Consider the following 16,905-nt stretch of genomic DNA (forward strand, 5'->3'; position numbering starts at 1 on the left):
TGCTTGACTGTTCTATTATGCAGAGAGTGATATCAATCAGACAGATGTGAGCATCTTGTCAGAGTGTGTCTTGCACTACCTGAGGGACCTCCCCTCAGCTGTCATCCCTGCGTGTACCTATGCTCATCTACAAACTGCGATTATGCAGCAGCAGCAGGTCCTACAGCAGTCAGCAGGTAGGATATACCGGACAGACTGGAACTCTAATATTTTATTTTCTCTGACACAGCAATGATTTTACATACTAATGACTGCTACTGATACTTGATCCTAAAAGCCAACTTTTGTTAGCTCCTTTTCATCAATGTGAATCCCTTCTCCAGATGGTGCAGTAGCTGGCAGCCATGACAGAGAGGTAAGCCGGGTCCTCGAGAGCTCCACCACCATCCCTCTTCATCATCGCCTCACCCTTCAGTACCTCCTCACGCACCTGGCCAAGGTGACTCAGGCTCAGGCCAGCAACGCCTTGGACACACACACATTGGGCAAGATCTTTGGACCGTTGCTGATAAGGACAGGTTCTTCCACTCCATCGTAAGTTTGACAACAGTCAGTAGTAGAGTTGGGCGTCGTTTGAATTTGAGCGATTCCGGTTCCTTATTTTGATTCCGGTTCCAGATGATTCTCGATTCCGATTGTTTAGGGGGCTGGGTCAAAAACGTTTGCATGTTTTAAATAAAGGGTCTCCAAATTATGAACATCCATTTTCTTACCAGCCCGCAGCATAGACTAAAATGAACATTTGACTTGGGGTTCTTTATAACCTGTATCAATATCAAACCTATGAACTAAAATGCAGTGTGTGTGAAACTAACCCAATTTACTTAATATTTATTAATTAATGTTTCAGCTAAAAGTTAAATATAGCATTGTTAAAATCGTTACTTCCCAATGGTTTATATGTGGAGGTTTTAACTTGACTTCCTGTTTTAAGCTTGTAGCCTTTTATTTTGAAATAACTCAGTATTTTGGCACAAAGTAACTTCACACGGCACCAGTGATTTATTTTAGTTTTTTAAATGGATGCAAAACATGCTATAAAACGTTACTTTGCTTACCCACCAATGAGACACAAGGTTAGTGTTTGTAATACTGTGAGACAGCGTTTATGTGAATTTTGTCCCGATTCATTGTGATGTAAACTTGCTACAGTGAAGTTTTATCTGACTATCAAGCTTTTTTTTCTGTCATCGGCTCTTACATTGGTTTGAAGAGTAAAATAAACGCTAAAAGGTTTTGGTCATTAATTTTAACAAAGATAAGACACACTTTTGTTCGCCGGCTCCACTGGGCACAAGCGCGACTTCGTGCACGTTCTTCTTCGTTGTTTCTCGCCTCTTCTTCTTTGGGGTCGGCGGAATAGGCATCGAAACTGGGAACCGAAATGTTTTAATTTGAACGATTCCGGGAGAACCGGAACGTTTATCCCGGTTCCAATCGTTTCTCGATTCTCGAAGCCCAACCCTAGCCAGTAGTAGTGAATTGTGGCTGATGAGGCGTCTTCATTTCATGTTGATCAATTGTCAAATAATGACTTGACAGGTTGTCATTGGATGAGGAGTTGCCTGCTCTTGTAGTGGAAAGGCTTCTGATTGAGAGAACTGCCGAACAAGACCTCACACCACCAGGTACAGTATGCCCATTTACTCTACAGTGAACCCATACCTATTCACAGTTTGCTTTACTTGTTAGTGTGTTTATGTATGATTCGAGTTCTTCCAGCAAAGCCAACAAAGGCAAAAGGGGCACCATCAACTGTGATGGACACAAGCACCCTTCTCAGTGATGCTGAATGGTACTGGGGAGACATATCCAGGTAGGGACTGTTAATATACAAACTGACTTTTCTTCTCTTCTTCATTTTAAATGTCTGTTGATTTTAATCCATGTATACTGTAATTTCTCATGTATAATACGCTCTCGAGTGTAATACACAGCCCCAAAATCGACCCCGTAAATCAGGAAAGCCCTTCTACCCATGTATAATGCGCACCATCGATTTGCTGTATCCATGCTTATAACTAGTATTATCTGTATTTTAGTGTGTGGTTAGTGTCTGAAATGATTGGAAGTAAAGCTCTTCTTCATTAAAGCCACAGTGCCTCGCTCCCGTTTATTTGTCTCAATATTGCCATGTTTCGGCTGCACCCTAGAGGATGTCATGATTCTCGGATGAGAAATTATCATTTTATATATAAATTTGTAACATTAATTATCATATTGAAATAAAAATATACCTTTTTCACAACACCCAGGTACCAGTACACGGTTATACAGTATAATGTGAAAGATTTTTTTTATTTTCGTTATACTGATGTATAATGTTCTCTAACAACTTTGACAAATTTTGGGGGGGGGAAATGCACATTATGAACACAGAATTATGGTAATTATTGTTGAATGAATTGCAAGGGTAGTGACTTTGGAAGTTATTACATTTTATTATTTCGTAGAATTTAAGTTTATCAGTTGTGGTGGGAAATATTGGTGATCAATAGTTTTGTTCTTTTGTAGGGAGGAGGTAAATGAGAAATTGCGAGACACTCCGGATGGCACCTTCCTTGTCCGAGATGCCTCAAGCAAACTCGAGGGCGAATACACGCTCACCCTCAGGTGAAGAAACACGCTTTAATGGAAATTTACAAAATCTGCAATTAGTAATTGCAGACAAGGCCATAAACAAGCATTACCAGAACTATGAAAATCAGGATGCATAACTTTATCTTCTTTCGTTCTCTTTTTTCACCAACTACAGGAGAGGAGGGAACAACAAACTTATAAAGATCTACCACAGGGATGGGCGGTATGGCTTCTCAGAGCCTCTCACCTTTCTGTCCGTGGTTGAGCTGATCAACCACTACCGACACGAGTCCTTGGCCCAGTACAACGCCAAGCTGGACACCAAACTTCTTTTCCCTGTTTCAAAATACCAGCAGGTTGGTGCACTAGAGCACAATGAGAAGAGTCAAAATTTGTGGTTATGTTATGAATACATTGTACTTTTCTAAGATTTTGTTGGCTTTATATACCATAAATGTACCACCATAAAAGCAGGCATGCAATGTAGAAACAAATGAGTCATAGAAAATAGAAATTCGAGTATTCAGAAGGGAAATCTCCTCTGCAATCCTCATTTGTAGTGTGTTTCTCAATGATTATACTTTTGTGTTTGGACGGTTCAGATGGTGAAGGAGAACAGCATAGAGGAGGTCGGTGAGCAGCTGAAGGTCTATCACGAGCAGTACCAGGAGAAGAGTCGCGAGTATGACACCCTGTACGACGAGTACACGCGCACCTTACAGGTATGAGTTCAGTTGAAAATACTATTTTGTAGAGCCCTGTATGTCATGCACCCTTAGATTAGTCAACAATTTTCACCCCCTTACGGTGCCTCTGAATACACCCACTGGGATGTGTCTGTGTCATGACTGTTTTGTTGCAAAGAAGGTGAGGCATAAAAAATAACACAAGAATATGCATCTAGAATAAACCATATAATAAATCACAAGTACAGAAAGTAATAGTAATTGACAACCCAACTCAAATTATTACATTGCCTATAGTAATAGTTTCAACGGTAAATGCAAAAACACTTTAGAGAGGATTTGATTTTGAAAATGCACCAGAAGTCCATGTGCACACACACGTGGCAAACACTCGGTGTAACTTTCATAAACACACCAGGCTAAACTTAACTCATCTCCGATATGCAAAGCTTGTGTATCGCACAGTGTGAGGCAAATGGTGGTCACACCAGATACTGACTGTGTTTCTAACAACAACCCCCAATACAGTAAACTTGTACATTTTAGAATGGCCTTTTATTGTGACCAGCCTACGGCACAGTGGCACACCCGGGCAATAAATGGTGGTCACACTAGATACTAACTGGTCTTCTGGCTCCCCTCGGATTCCCCAATACAGTAAAACTGCACATTTGAGCACAGCTGTGCGATAATCTTCCTTTCTAATTAGCATTTCGCTATGCCACATCTGTGAGGTGGATGGATTATTTAGCAAAGGAGAACTGTTCAGTAACACAGATTTAAACAGATTTGTAAACAATATTTGAGGGAAATAGGTCTTTTGTGTTCACAAAAAAAGTATTTGATCTTTGAGGTCATCTCATGAAAAATTGTAGCAAAAACAATTGTAGCGTTTATATTTTTGTTCAATGTAGTTCTACCGGAAGTACAAACTAGATTTTAAATAAATACTCTAAATACAATGGAGGAAATAATACTCCAATGGTGATTGGTCAATCATATGTTTACCCCAGGAGCTGCAGATGAAGCGCACAGCCATTGAGGCCTTCAACGAGACTATCAAAATATTTGAGGAGCAATGTGAGACTCAGGAGCGCTACAGCAAAGAGTCTCTGGAGCGGTTCCAGCGGGAGGGAAATGAAAAGGAGATTCAGAAGTGAGTTTTACTTTGTGGTGTTGTCAATTTGTTGTTATTAAAAAAATATATCTGTTGTATGACATGTTTTGTCCCTGACATCATTTCTGTTACTGTGTCTAACCAGGATCCAGAGCAACTCGGAGCGTTTAAAGTCTCGCGTGAAAGAGATCCACGACAGCAAGCGGAAGCTGGAGCAGGACTTGAAAGAGCAGGTCTCTGATAACAGAGAAATCGATAAGAAGATGAACAGCCTCAAGCCAGATCTCATGCAGCTCCGCAAGATTCGAGACCAATACTTGATGTAAAGCAATCTATTCTGTTTTCTCTGAGCTGTAGTCATTCTTTCACCGCATGTATCCTATACTTAATTTACATGCACTCACAAAGGTTCACCCATATTTGGACTCATTTACGAAAATTTGTCCTCTTGGCTGTATGTCTCCACTGAATGTGTGATGATCTTGTTTTCAGATGGTTGACACAGAAGGGTACAAGGCAAAAAAAGATTAATGACTGGCTCGGCATAAAGAATGATGCTGATGAGTAAGTGTGTGCGATGACACTCAGCTCAGGAACTTGTAATGGATATTGCAGCATAACCATCAATTTACCCACTATTGACAAAAGACCAACAAAATGTTCTAAATTTGATGCCTGTGTTTCCAGCTCGTACTCGCTGGAGGATGACGAGGGCTCACCCCATCATGACGAGTGCACCTGGTACGTGGGTGACATCAAGCGTGCCCAGGCCGAGGAATTGCTGAGAGGCAAATGTGATGGAACCTTCCTCATCCGTGAGAGCCAATCGCAGAAGGGCTCATATGCATGCTCTGTTGTGTAAGTTGTTCTTTTTTGTTCAAATAAACAAATTGAAACAAATTTAACAGGAGACAATGTGAATGTCTTGTAGACTGGATTAGAGAACGTAGCGGGCCGTATGTGGCCTGTGGCCCATACTTATCCCACCCCTGACATAGCGAGTTCTCTCACTTAGGAGTAGAGATGGAAATCGAAAAACCGGACAACCTGTTCCCAGTAATTCTATTCGTAGGAATTGTTTGTTGGCTTGCCTTATTATTCCACTTAGAAAAAAAAAAAGGAACCAGCGCTTTGACCTGTACTTAGTCGCTGGTGAGGTCGCTTAAAGCGCCTCGTTCTGACCCATGATTGAGCTCATGACACGGAGAGAATGATGGAAGAGCAAGGAGGAAAAATAATTGAGTGAAATAAAAGTGTGGAGAACCAGCCATCATGCGGGGGTTCCCTCTGACGCTGACCTTTCTCTGATGTGTCTCTGAGAAGGCTTCCCCTACTCTCTTTGGGGGGTGCCACTTTAAAAGTGGATTTCTATAAATGTGTGGAAAGTGTTTTCCAAAACCAGATATCAAATGTTCTTTTTTACAGAACAATTCTTTGTTTCATGTCAGATTTTTTTTTTGGGTGGGGGGCGGGTGGATTAAGTTGGGTGCAAAAACAGCACTGTAAATATTCCCAAATGTTGTCATATATTTGGAAATTATGATGAAAGTTAGAACCTCTCATTTGACTGTTCTGTTTCATCAATTGGGATTACAAAACTCAACTCGCTGGGCCAATAAATCTGGAACTGGATAATTTTCTAAGGCACTCTAATATGTTTTAAGATTCACAACCACTTAAGCTTTTAAGTGTCTTGACATGCTTTGATAAGTAAATCGCCTACTTGATTTTTTTCCAAACGATGCAGCTCATGAGTGCATACTTGATATACTGGATATTCTGTCCCAAGGAATCGCTAAATTCTTATCAATTTCCATCCCTACTTGGAAGTTGGCCTTGTTTTTATAGTTGGCATAGTGTCAGCATGACCTTTTTTCTTTTTCTTCGCAGCGTGGATGGTGACACGAAACACTGCGTCATCAACAAGACGGCCACAGGTTACGGATTCGCCGAGCCATACAATCTCTACTCGTCCCTCAAAGATCTGGTGCTTCACTACAAAAATGTCTCCTTGATCCAACACAATGACCATCTGAATGTAAATCTAGCATACCCAGTCCTGGCCCGCTCTCAGAATCAGAACCAGCACCCCAGATGAATTCACCATCAGCAGACAAGGGACACAACAAGGGTGGGAGAATTTTTACTCTCATGCATTGGGGGGGAAAGACTCTGAAGAAGGGGTCGTTCATGTGTTTAGTAGCGAGTAAAATCAGCTTAACAAGCATGACTCTCTGGTGAGAGGATGGGGTGGGTTTTCCATCTGATCCCAGTGCGGCTAAGAGCACTTCTTGCTAGCAGCATGGCTTCACAATAAGCATACCGACTTGTAACTTCGGCACTGTACAGTTAGCCCGACACAGCGAGCCGCTTTAGCCAGCCCTGACTGTACAGTGTAAGTTACACAAACTCAGTGTTAAAATGTACAATAACACATCTGGATACAGAAGAAGAACGTGTTCAAGGATAAGCACACGCAAAATAACTTCATTTTTAGATGCGGAGAAATTCTGAAGAGGAGGGAGAGATGGTGGGATGATGGGAATTTTTACAGGAGGCACCTTTTTTTGTTTTCTTTTGCTTTTTTGCCTTAAACACATGATAGCTGTTTATAGACAAAGGCCCAAACTGTAATCCCCAGACCGCCTGCAAACTCTACGTAGACAAAAGCCTGAGCTGTCATTCTGTGAAAAGGACTGGCTTGGCTAAACCAGGCGGCTTGCGTCACACCTTAAGGCGGCTGAGAAAGCGTTGGACCAGGGTGGTATAGTCACTGGAGCCTGGGGTAAGGGAAAGGGAGCGGAGGGGGTATTCATTTTGTGGAGTGGATATTTTTAGGCGGTTGTAGAAAAGACTAATTTAATTTGACGCTTGTGTAAGTACCATAGTAATAGCTTTGAATGACCATAAGCCTGTGTCACTTGTAGAGAGAGGCAGGAGAGAAAGGCTGTCAAAGTCGACAAAGCTGCAGCTTTAAAATATACCTTTTTTTTTCTCAGTCAAATCTTGTCTATTTCCAACAGCTTTGGCTTGTTGCTCTATCTCAGCAGGCCTCTCTCTGTTCAAATCGACGAGGTACAACACGATAAAAAAAAATTTTTTTTTAAATGCACGGTACATCTCGTGAAAGACGTTTCGGTCACAGTACAATAGATGGACAGCTACATTGAAGAATGCTGTTCCTCAGGATTCAGGTTTCCCCCTGACTGAAATAGTGGACATCCTGCATTCAACTTGTTTTTCTTTCTTTTTTGGGTCCTCTTCAAGACTGTAGCACCTGTAGCCATTGACTTAACTGTTAGTGCTTATTGTATGTGTCTGCTTCCTATATGCTAAAGAAGGCACTTGCAGAGCAGCAATCTATGTGATTATTATATCTTCGGTACTGTATTTTGCTTTGTTTCTACTTAGACTGTTTCCAAGGTCCTTGCAGAAGTTAATTGTTTTTTGTTTTAAAAACTATTTACTCACGGTACTTCCCCCTTCTTGCGCTTGACTGTTGGTTTTAATCACAAGCTTGACTCACAGAGCTGCAAAACATTTATTGTACAGAGAAAAGAAAAAAGTAATATAACAGTATATTTCAGCCATTCATGCAGTCAGTGTATGTGAGCTTGTGTATTCTTGTTTTTTTCCAGTTGCGCTTAGATTTTGTTTCCTTCATCCAGCTAATTTGAGCCAAATGAAGCATGTTTTTTTTTCATGTAGCAAGAATAAGAAACTTAAAGGATCTTTTTTTTTTAAATTTGTTTAATTTTATTTATTTTCATTTTGTTTTAGGTCAAAGAGATTACCAAGTCCTTCATGTTTGCTTGTCGTGCATAAACAGCGCTCAACAAATTTATTAGACCAGTGGTTCTCAAAATCTTTACACCAAGGACCACCTATAAAAAACCCATAACTTAGCTCTCTACGTATTACCACGATGACATCAAAATTCAGTAGTAATTGATAAAAAAATATTCCTCAAATTATATTTAATATTATTGTATGCCAGTTTAACATTGTACAGTTTGAACAGTAACCCTGTGCTTAAATATAAAAAAATAAATCTACCTAAATAATGATTACATTAAAATTTACTGCACATAAAAGTTTAATAAAAAATTAACTTCAATGTTTTTTTAAAAAAACGTTCTTGAAGATTAAATGCAAATGTATTGAACTTAAAAGTTAAATACAACTGAACTGGAATAATGCAGTGATTCTTTCATGCACCGCAGCCTGCATTGCAAAGAATAAAAATGATTTTGGTAATTACTAATGCTGTTAATTTAGGACAGTTGAGGTGTGAACATAACATTGGGTGCTGCCTCACGGTTCTGAGGACCGGGATTAAAATCCTGGCCCCGCCTGTGTGGAGTTTGCATGTTCTCCCCGTGCCTGCGTGGGTTGTCTCCGGGAACTCCGGTTTCCTCCCACATCCCAAAAACATCCATGGTAGGTTAATTGAAGACTCTAAATTGCCCGTAGGTGTGAATGTGAGTGCAAATGGTTGTTTGTTTATCTGTGCCCTGCGATTGGCTGGCAACCAGTTCAGGGTGTACCCGCCTCTCGCCCGAAGATTGCTGGGATAGGCTCCAGCTCGCCCGCGACCCTAGTGAGGAGAAGAGGTATGGCACATGGATGGATGAACATAAAAGTTAAATAATCACTCCAAAATAAATGTTTAACATTTAACAGTTCTTAAAGATTAAATGTGAATGTACAGAAGTTAAAAAGTTAAATACAACTGAACTGTACTCACACTTGAGAATCACAGGCCTAATAAATTTGCTAGGCACTGTACATTGATGCATGTTGTGTGGTTGTACTATGCACAACACACTAGTATGCGGAGAAGAATTGGCTTTCTATTTACATGTGATTTCACATCTTCCATATTCGTTTGAATTCAGGTCTCACTTTCAAAGCACAATACTCGCTTACATAATGTCCATTATGACGCTCACCTACCGTACTCTTGCCAAAAAAAAGGAATAGTATTTTTGTAAAAGGGTTGTGTAGAGGAGACAAAATTAAAAAGTATTTTTGGATTTAAAAAAGTGGCCAAACTCAGCCGTATAATATAAGAAGTGTGATGAAGGGCTACAAAACATTTTTGTTTTTTAATCATGAAGGTGTTGATTTCCCTGGTACAATTAAGAAAGTCCACTTTCAGCCAAGTAAAGTGAATTGATCATGTTTACTGATAAACTTTCAACAATGCGTCAACGCGGATATGACTTTTGAACGTGATCTGGTTTGTGCTCTACCCTATGTTTACTGTTCTTTTTTTATTTTTTATTTTTTATTTTTTTACTTGGACTGGCCCAATTTTGTGGAAATGAAAGCAACTCCCCAAATGTTCATTTCCGCCATCTTAGCCAGATTTATTCAGTTGTACTGTACTTTGCACAAACTTCTTTGGCAGAGTGGAACATAGAGGTGAGGTTAGTGCTTCTGCTCAGAGGGCTTAAATGAAAAATGAAAAAAAAGCAGGTGAAAGATTAGAAGTGCCTTTCGTCAATAGTGATGAGCGCATCCTCTCCTCTCTGTTGCTGTTGGAGCCACATGCTGCGCCAGCCATGCTTTCACTTTTCTCAGCAAAATGTGTGTGTGTGTGTGTGTGTGTGTGTGTGTATATGTGTGTTAGATGTCTGCTTGATTTTTAGTTGTGCCTCTTTGTTGTTTAGATGTATTGTTGAATTGTTACAAGCGCTTTCTCTAATGTGGTGCACTCTCACTTTGCACACAAGCTCTCCTTTTTTTTTGGTTAAGATTTGTCACGTGTATGTTTAAATAAGACTGAGTCAACAATGTGAACATCCGTGGCCAACTGTAGTCACGTGAAGAGTTAATGCATGCAGAATTTATGAAATACTAGTTCTGTGCGAACTACTTGGTCAAGTTATCTGCCGTTCTTGGACCAACACTTTTTTAACAGCACTTTTTGTCTGTTCCACACAAATTCTGCTTCTAGGGAAAGTTGCTGATATTATGCTTTCCGGTAAAATTTCAGAATAAACCTAAAATGCTCTAGAACCTTGACAGGTGAACTGAAAATTGAGCTTCACTGAATTTGTGAATGCACGTCCAACTGTTCAATACTGTTCCCAAACCAGGAGCTAAAGGGCGAAATTTACATTTCCAAGGACATCAACTTCTGAACCTATCTGTGACTTTTCCAGTTTGTCTCTGTTGTAACTAGCCAATGACACTATAAGCTCAGTGGCCACTTCCCGGTGAGAACATCCTGTCTGAAGCCCGCAAAACTTCAGGCGGGATGTCCTCAAAGAGAAGTGGCAATTCAAGAGTATCACATTGTCGTCAAGAGGGAGACTGGAAGAGTCACAGAAAGGCATAGAAGTGGAAATCCAAGGAAATTTTCTCAGATCAAAAATTTTGCCCTTCAGCACCCTGTTGTCGAACATCAATTTGTGCAAAAAGTAATGAAACATTGAGCAATTTGACACTTAAATTGTAAGAGGTTGAATTAAGTTAACATGTAAAGGGTCTTGTGGACTTTCGGTTCATCCTGGAAATTGCCCCTGAAAGCCAAAAATCCATAAGTTTTTGAGAGTAAAGTAGTTTACGCAACTCACCGAAACCCACAGTGTGGTGAAGCTCAGTTTTCTACTGGTTTGAAGCTCTTTCTCCACAGTATTCAGTGTACAGTTTATATAGACACTATAGTCAAAATTCTATGAACATTAATAATACTTTACAGCTGTCTTCTTATGCACTTTGGTCCGCACTGCTAAATTGTATCAAGACTAATCGACCACAGTTTCTTTCAAAGGCCAGTTTTGCATAATAATAGAATCCTTATTGTCGTTGTCATCAGTCTGTGTAGAGAGATTCAAATTGGATTTGATTGCTTTGAGCTGGAAATTAATCTCAGCCTGTTTTTAATTGGAATTTGTTCAGATTGCGCAACTTGTTTCAGGGATGTTCAGGTGACTTTGGAGGAGGTGAACGCTTTCAGCTGCCATATTTTGTGAGAGATATTTAAAAGCCTGAGGCAATGCAACTTTAGTAGCAGACAGGCACGACGTGGGCATACGTTCAAGACTCGGCACGCTTCGCTTTTCTTCCCGCTCGTGTATTAGATATGCATTTTGTGTCCGTGTATCTTGAAACACGTTTTTCTATATGGCAAATGATCATTTAAATAATGAAATATTTTTTCATCAGCTTTGGTACACTGTATATGATGTTTCTTGAAAAAGGCCTCACGCCCCAAGCACATTTTTCACTGACGACGAGGAACATTGCAATTTGGTGTTTGTAAAAGTTTGAAACGTGAGAGATGTAACACAGAATAACTATTTTGAAGTATATACTTAAGATATCTATATTTTTGAATGATCTTATTATCATTTGGATTGTGCTTGAAAACAAATTGGAACAAGGCGTTGGGGTTATCGTCGGGCTCTGTGTCGGCTTGGAAATCAGGGCAAGCAGCTCATAAAATGCAAGCAATCTTACTAATCAGCTTCAGTAAACTTCCGTGTACTTTGTTGGTTATCGTCATTAGAATTACATTACATAACTACAGTATATTAAACTTGATAATCCGGTGCATTCAGATGATGAAGCAAGCTCATGTATATGTGTTGATATTTACAGAGCCAAGGCTATATGTTCAATGCAATCTTGGCTGCTTTGCATTTTTGAAATCTCAGAGAGATGTTTTTTGTTTGTTTGTTTTTCTTGAACTGAGAATCTGTCGTTGTTATTTCGAAGATTTGTGAGTAGACACAGCGTTAACAGTGCACCACAAAATAAACGACTAACGTGGGTGAGTGAGTATTGTCGAAGCCTGGAAACAAACACATTTGCAGCAAAAATGCAGAATGCAGAAGAAAAACCTGACAAAAATGTACTCTATGATTGAAAAAAGGTACACCAGGCCAAAATCACTTCTTTCTGCAAATCTTCACAAAATGAAACAATGATGGCATTAGAAAGTGTTATTTTATGGTGCCTGAGTATATTTTTTTATTTAGCTTTTTGAAAAAAAAATTGATAGAATTGTTTGTCCAAGTTCTGTTTTTTTGTTTGTTTGTTTGTTTAAAGATAACATTACAGAGCCTATACAGAAAAAGATAAGCTAGCTTGAATTTTTTTTTGCTCAATACAGAAAGAAATGCAAATGTTTACAATATGTAATTAACCAAATAGTAAATACCCATTTGAGAATCAATCTATCCCTCAAAGTGGCCATGATTGATTTGCATTTCTTTATTTCATGTCATTATAAACTTGAAAATATTCCTTGTTCTTTTTTTCCCTGATATTGTTCCTTGTTTTTGTTTGACTTGTTGAAACAGTGCTCCCTCTATTGCCGCATTTGTTTTGAACCTAACCTGCTTAAAAAAACAAAAACAAAAAACACTGAGCCTTGTACATTGCATCTTTTCTTGTTTATATGTGATGTATGTTTCATCATGATTCTCAGATATCTCACGGGGTAATAATTTTATTCTTTATTCTTAATTGTTTTTATTTTATCGACTTTGAAACATATCAGTAATGTCAAATATTAGATTAAACCAACGGCATAAATGATGAATCAAGAAATCCTGGAGACATTGCGTTCTTTTTGCACTATTTGAAGAAAGGGCATGGTGAATCAATTTCTTCATTTGTCTAAAAGCTTGTTTATGGTTGCTTTTTCATTTCGTCTGTGGAGGTTACATACAGTGGACATCAAAAGTCTGAACACCCCTGTTCAAATCCCAGGTTTTTGTGATATAGTAAAAATTAGACCAACATAAATCGCTTCAATATTTTAGCCACCATTTTTGTGACCTATAACCTGTATGACTCAGTCGAAAAATAAATCTTTTCAAGAGGGGAAGTAAACAAACTGAGATAATGTGGTTGCACAAATGTGCACACACTCTTAAGTGGGCATTTGGCTGTGTTCATTCATTCCATAATTGGCCATAATGCCGAATTGAAACCTTGGTTTCATCCATCCATGACCCCATTTCCCCACATGAATTTGGGAGATTTAAAGTGTGTTTTTGCAAAACAAATCTTAAAACAAGGTTGAACATGCTTTGGGGCTGTTTTTTTGTCAGCTAGAACTGCGGCCTTAGTTAAGTTGGAGGGAATTATGAACAGTTCCAAATAGCAGGCAGTCTGAAACAAAACCTTGAGGCTTCTACTAGAAAGTAAAACAATGTCAGGAAAAGTGTACTAGAAGAGCTGAAATTTCCATCCATCCATTTTCTGAGCCGCTTATCCTCACAAGGGTCGCGGGAGTGCTAGAGCCTATCCCAGCTATCATCGGGCAGGAGGCGGGGTACACCCAGAACTGGTCGCCAGCCAATCGCAGGGCACATTCACACCTACGGGCAATTTAGAGTCTTCAATTAACCTAGCATGCATGTTTTTGGGATGTGGGAGGAAACCGGATTGCCCAGAGAAAACCCACGCAGGCACGGGGGAGAACATGTAAACTCCACACAGGCGGGGCTGGGGATTGAACCCTGGTCCTCAGAACGGCGAGGCAGACGTTCTAACCAGTCGGTCACCGTGCCACCCAGCTAAAATTTATTTGGGTTTAATCAGTGGCACTTTACATGATTGCAGGTGAGAACTGATGTCTATTTAACACGAGTTTGAATGTGATTAGCTAATCCTAAACACAGCCATGTCCCAGTTATAGGAGGATGTGCACACTTGTGTAACCACATTATTTCAGTTTGTTTTATTTCCCTCAAAAAGATTCAAACATTTCTTCAATTGAGTTGCACAGGTTATGGGTCACATTAATAGTAGAAAATGTGAAATAATTTATTTTGGTGTGTGTGGACTTTGTATTCACTATATAGCCAGTTGCTTTACACCATTGAATAATTGTAAATGGTGACCACTCTTGCTGAAATCCCAACGTTCAAGTCTTTATATAGGAGAAATTATTTGATGGCTGTCACGCTACAATTGTGTCAGAAGGCTCAACTAAACAAAAAAGGACTAAATGATAATAATCTGGCCGTCTTTGCTGTCCATGGTGGAAATGAACAAAGCAATCACACAAAGCTACTCCACACCAAAGTACAAGTGAACTTTTGAGGGAGCACTGTTGTTTCAGCCTCTTGGTTGTTTTGTGTCTAACCCCTATGTACAAAAAAATTTATAAATCCTCTCGTGTTCTCCCTCAGTCTGTTGGTCTTTCATATCTCACATCTGACTAATTTCCATTGTCATGTATAGCCTGCAGAATTGTCTTCATTCATAGGTACTCTTTCATCTGTATGGTTCTTCTGTCTAGCCTGATACAATGATTTTAAAAGACAATAAAATATACAGTATATAAAATGTGATCCGGTGCTATCTGGTTTTATCTCTCAATATACAGCACCTTCATGTGGTAATGCAACATTAATTCTATTAGACAATGTATTACAAAAGTATCATGATGCAACAGACACAAAAAGTCTACACATCCTTGTCCAAATTCCAGGTTTTTGTAATATTAAAAAAAATTACATAAATATATATAATCAAAAGTCCACTATATCTGCTGAACTTGGGTTTTATCATAGGCACTTTAAATGCTGGCATGTGTGTGCTGACTCCCACTTAACATGAGTTAGAATGTGACTGGTTGATTCTGAACACAGCCACATCCTCATTTATAAGAGGGTGTGCACACTTGTGCAACCACATTATCGCAGCTGTTAATTTTTATTTCCCTCCTCTAAAAGATTTTTTTTATTTTTTCCATTGAATTGTACAGGTTATAGGTCATATTAATAGTGGGAAACATTTTTAAGTGTAGACTTTATATCCACTGTATCCATACACTGCCATTGAAACGTTTGGGATTCACTTAGAATGTCCTTGTTTTTTAATAAGAAACGCACAGTTTTTGTTGTTGTTGTTTTACACCATATTAACAATGGGCCAGACCACAGGTGTCCAACTTGAGTCCCGGAGGCCAGATCAGGGCCACCACATCATTATATGTGGGCCACGAAAGCAAAGGATTGAATTCATGTTTTTTGCAAAAAAAAACAAAAACAAAAAAGCCAAAATTGCAAACTGTTTTCACTTTTAAATGTTTTTTAACATATTGCAAGTATTTTTTGTTACACATCTCCATCCATCCATCCATTTTCTACCGCTTATCCGAGGTCGAGTCGCGGGGGCAGTAGCTTTAGCAGGGACGCCCAGACTCCCCTCCCCAATCACTTCATCCAGCTTTTCTGGCGGGATCCCGAGGCGTTCCCAGGCCAGCCGAAAGGCGTAGTCTCTCCAGCGTGTCCCGGGTCGTCCCTGGGGTCTCCTCCCGGTGGGACGTGCCCGGAACACCTCACCGGGGAGGCGTCCGGGAGCCATCCGAATCAAATGCCCCAGCCACCTCATCTGACTCCTCTCGATGTGGAGCAGCGGCTCTACTCTGAGATCCTCCCGGAAGACCAAGCTTCTCACCCTATCTCTACGGGAGAGCCCGGACACCCTGCGGAGGAAACTCATTTCGGCCGCTTGTATCTTGTTCTTTTGGTCACAACCCACAGCTCGTGACCACAGGTGAGGATAGGAACGTAGATCGACCGGTAAATTGAGATCTTCACCTTTCGGCTTAGCGCCTTCTTTACCACAACGGACCAATACAAAGTCCGCATCACTGCAGACGCTGCACCGATCCGTCTGTCGATCTCCCGTTCCATTCTTCCCTCACTCATGAACAAGACCCCAAGATGCTTTAACTCCTCCACTTGGGGCAGGATCTCATCCCCGACCCGGAGAGGGCACGCCACCCTTTTCCGACTGAGGACCATGGTCTCAGATTTGGAGGTGCTGATTCTCATTCCAGGTGCTTCACACTCGGCTGCGAACCGCTTCAGTGAGAGTTGGAGATCACATCTTGATGAAGCCGAACTCCTCCCATACCCGGGTTTTTGCTTCAGCGACCACCAAAGCTGCATTCCGCTTGGCCAGCCGGTATCCATCAGCTGTCTCAGGAGTCCCACAGGCCAAACAGGCCCGATAGTACTGTTTCTTCAGCTTGACGGCATCCCTCACCGTTGGTGACCACCAACAGGTTAGGGGATTGCAGCCAAGACAGGCACCGACCACCTTACGGCCACAGCTCCGGTCGGCCGCCTCAGCAATGGAGGCGCAGAACATGGTCCACTTGGACTCGATGTCCTCCCTTGGAATGTGAGCAAAGTTCTGTCGGAGGTGGAAGTTGAAACTCCTTCTGACAGGGGATTGCTCAAGACGTTCCCAGCAGACCCTCACAATTCATTTGGGCCTGCCAAACATCTTCAAAGTCCTGACTTAAAGCCGGAATCTTATTTCTCACCATCTTGGAGTCCTTCAGGTGTTTTTCAGCAAACTCCATGCGGGCTTTTATGTGTCTTGCACTGAGGAGAGGCTTCCGTCGGACCACTCTGCCATAAAGATGTCTGGGCTCTCCCTTAGAGATAGGGTGAGAAGCTCAGTCATCAGGGAGGGGCTCAGAGTAGAGCCGCTGTTCCTCCGCATTGAGAGGAGCCAGATGAGGTGGCTGTGGTATCT

General features: G+C 40.6%; 1 protein-coding gene across 6 annotated transcripts in view; it reads left to right on the forward strand.

The window, feature by feature from the left end:
- Positions 1–14,702, forward strand: part of pik3r2 (phosphoinositide-3-kinase, regulatory subunit 2 (beta)) — a 50,414-nt gene extending 35,712 nt beyond the window's left edge. For 4 of the 6 annotated variants that reach the window (XM_061693442.1, XM_061693447.1, XM_061693441.1 and 1 more), the window contains 12 exons: positions 24–176; positions 324–534; positions 1,543–1,628; positions 1,693–1,816; positions 2,515–2,613; positions 2,756–2,936; positions 3,183–3,302; positions 4,280–4,422; positions 4,529–4,705; positions 4,876–4,947; positions 5,071–5,241; positions 6,274–14,702. In XM_061693442.1, the coding sequence (XP_061549426.1) occupies positions 24–176; positions 324–534; positions 1,543–1,628; positions 1,693–1,816; positions 2,515–2,613; positions 2,756–2,936; positions 3,183–3,302; positions 4,280–4,422; positions 4,529–4,705; positions 4,876–4,947; positions 5,071–5,241; positions 6,274–6,481 (1,745 nt within the window). In that variant the 3' untranslated portion in view covers positions 6,482–14,702. The remainder of the gene's footprint in view (positions 1–23; positions 177–323; positions 535–1,542; positions 1,629–1,692; positions 1,817–2,514; positions 2,614–2,755; positions 2,937–3,182; positions 3,303–4,279; positions 4,423–4,528; positions 4,706–4,875; positions 4,948–5,070; positions 5,242–6,273) is intronic. The other 2 variants (XM_061693444.1, XM_061693446.1) reach the window with 2 other exon arrangements.
- Positions 14,703–16,905: the final 2,203 nt, after the last annotated feature.

The sequence above is a fragment of the Phycodurus eques genome, chromosome 13, assembly GCF_024500275.1.
Source record: "Phycodurus eques isolate BA_2022a chromosome 13, UOR_Pequ_1.1, whole genome shotgun sequence".
In the NCBI taxonomy this organism is placed as follows: Eukaryota; Metazoa; Chordata; class Actinopteri; order Syngnathiformes; family Syngnathidae; genus Phycodurus; species Phycodurus eques.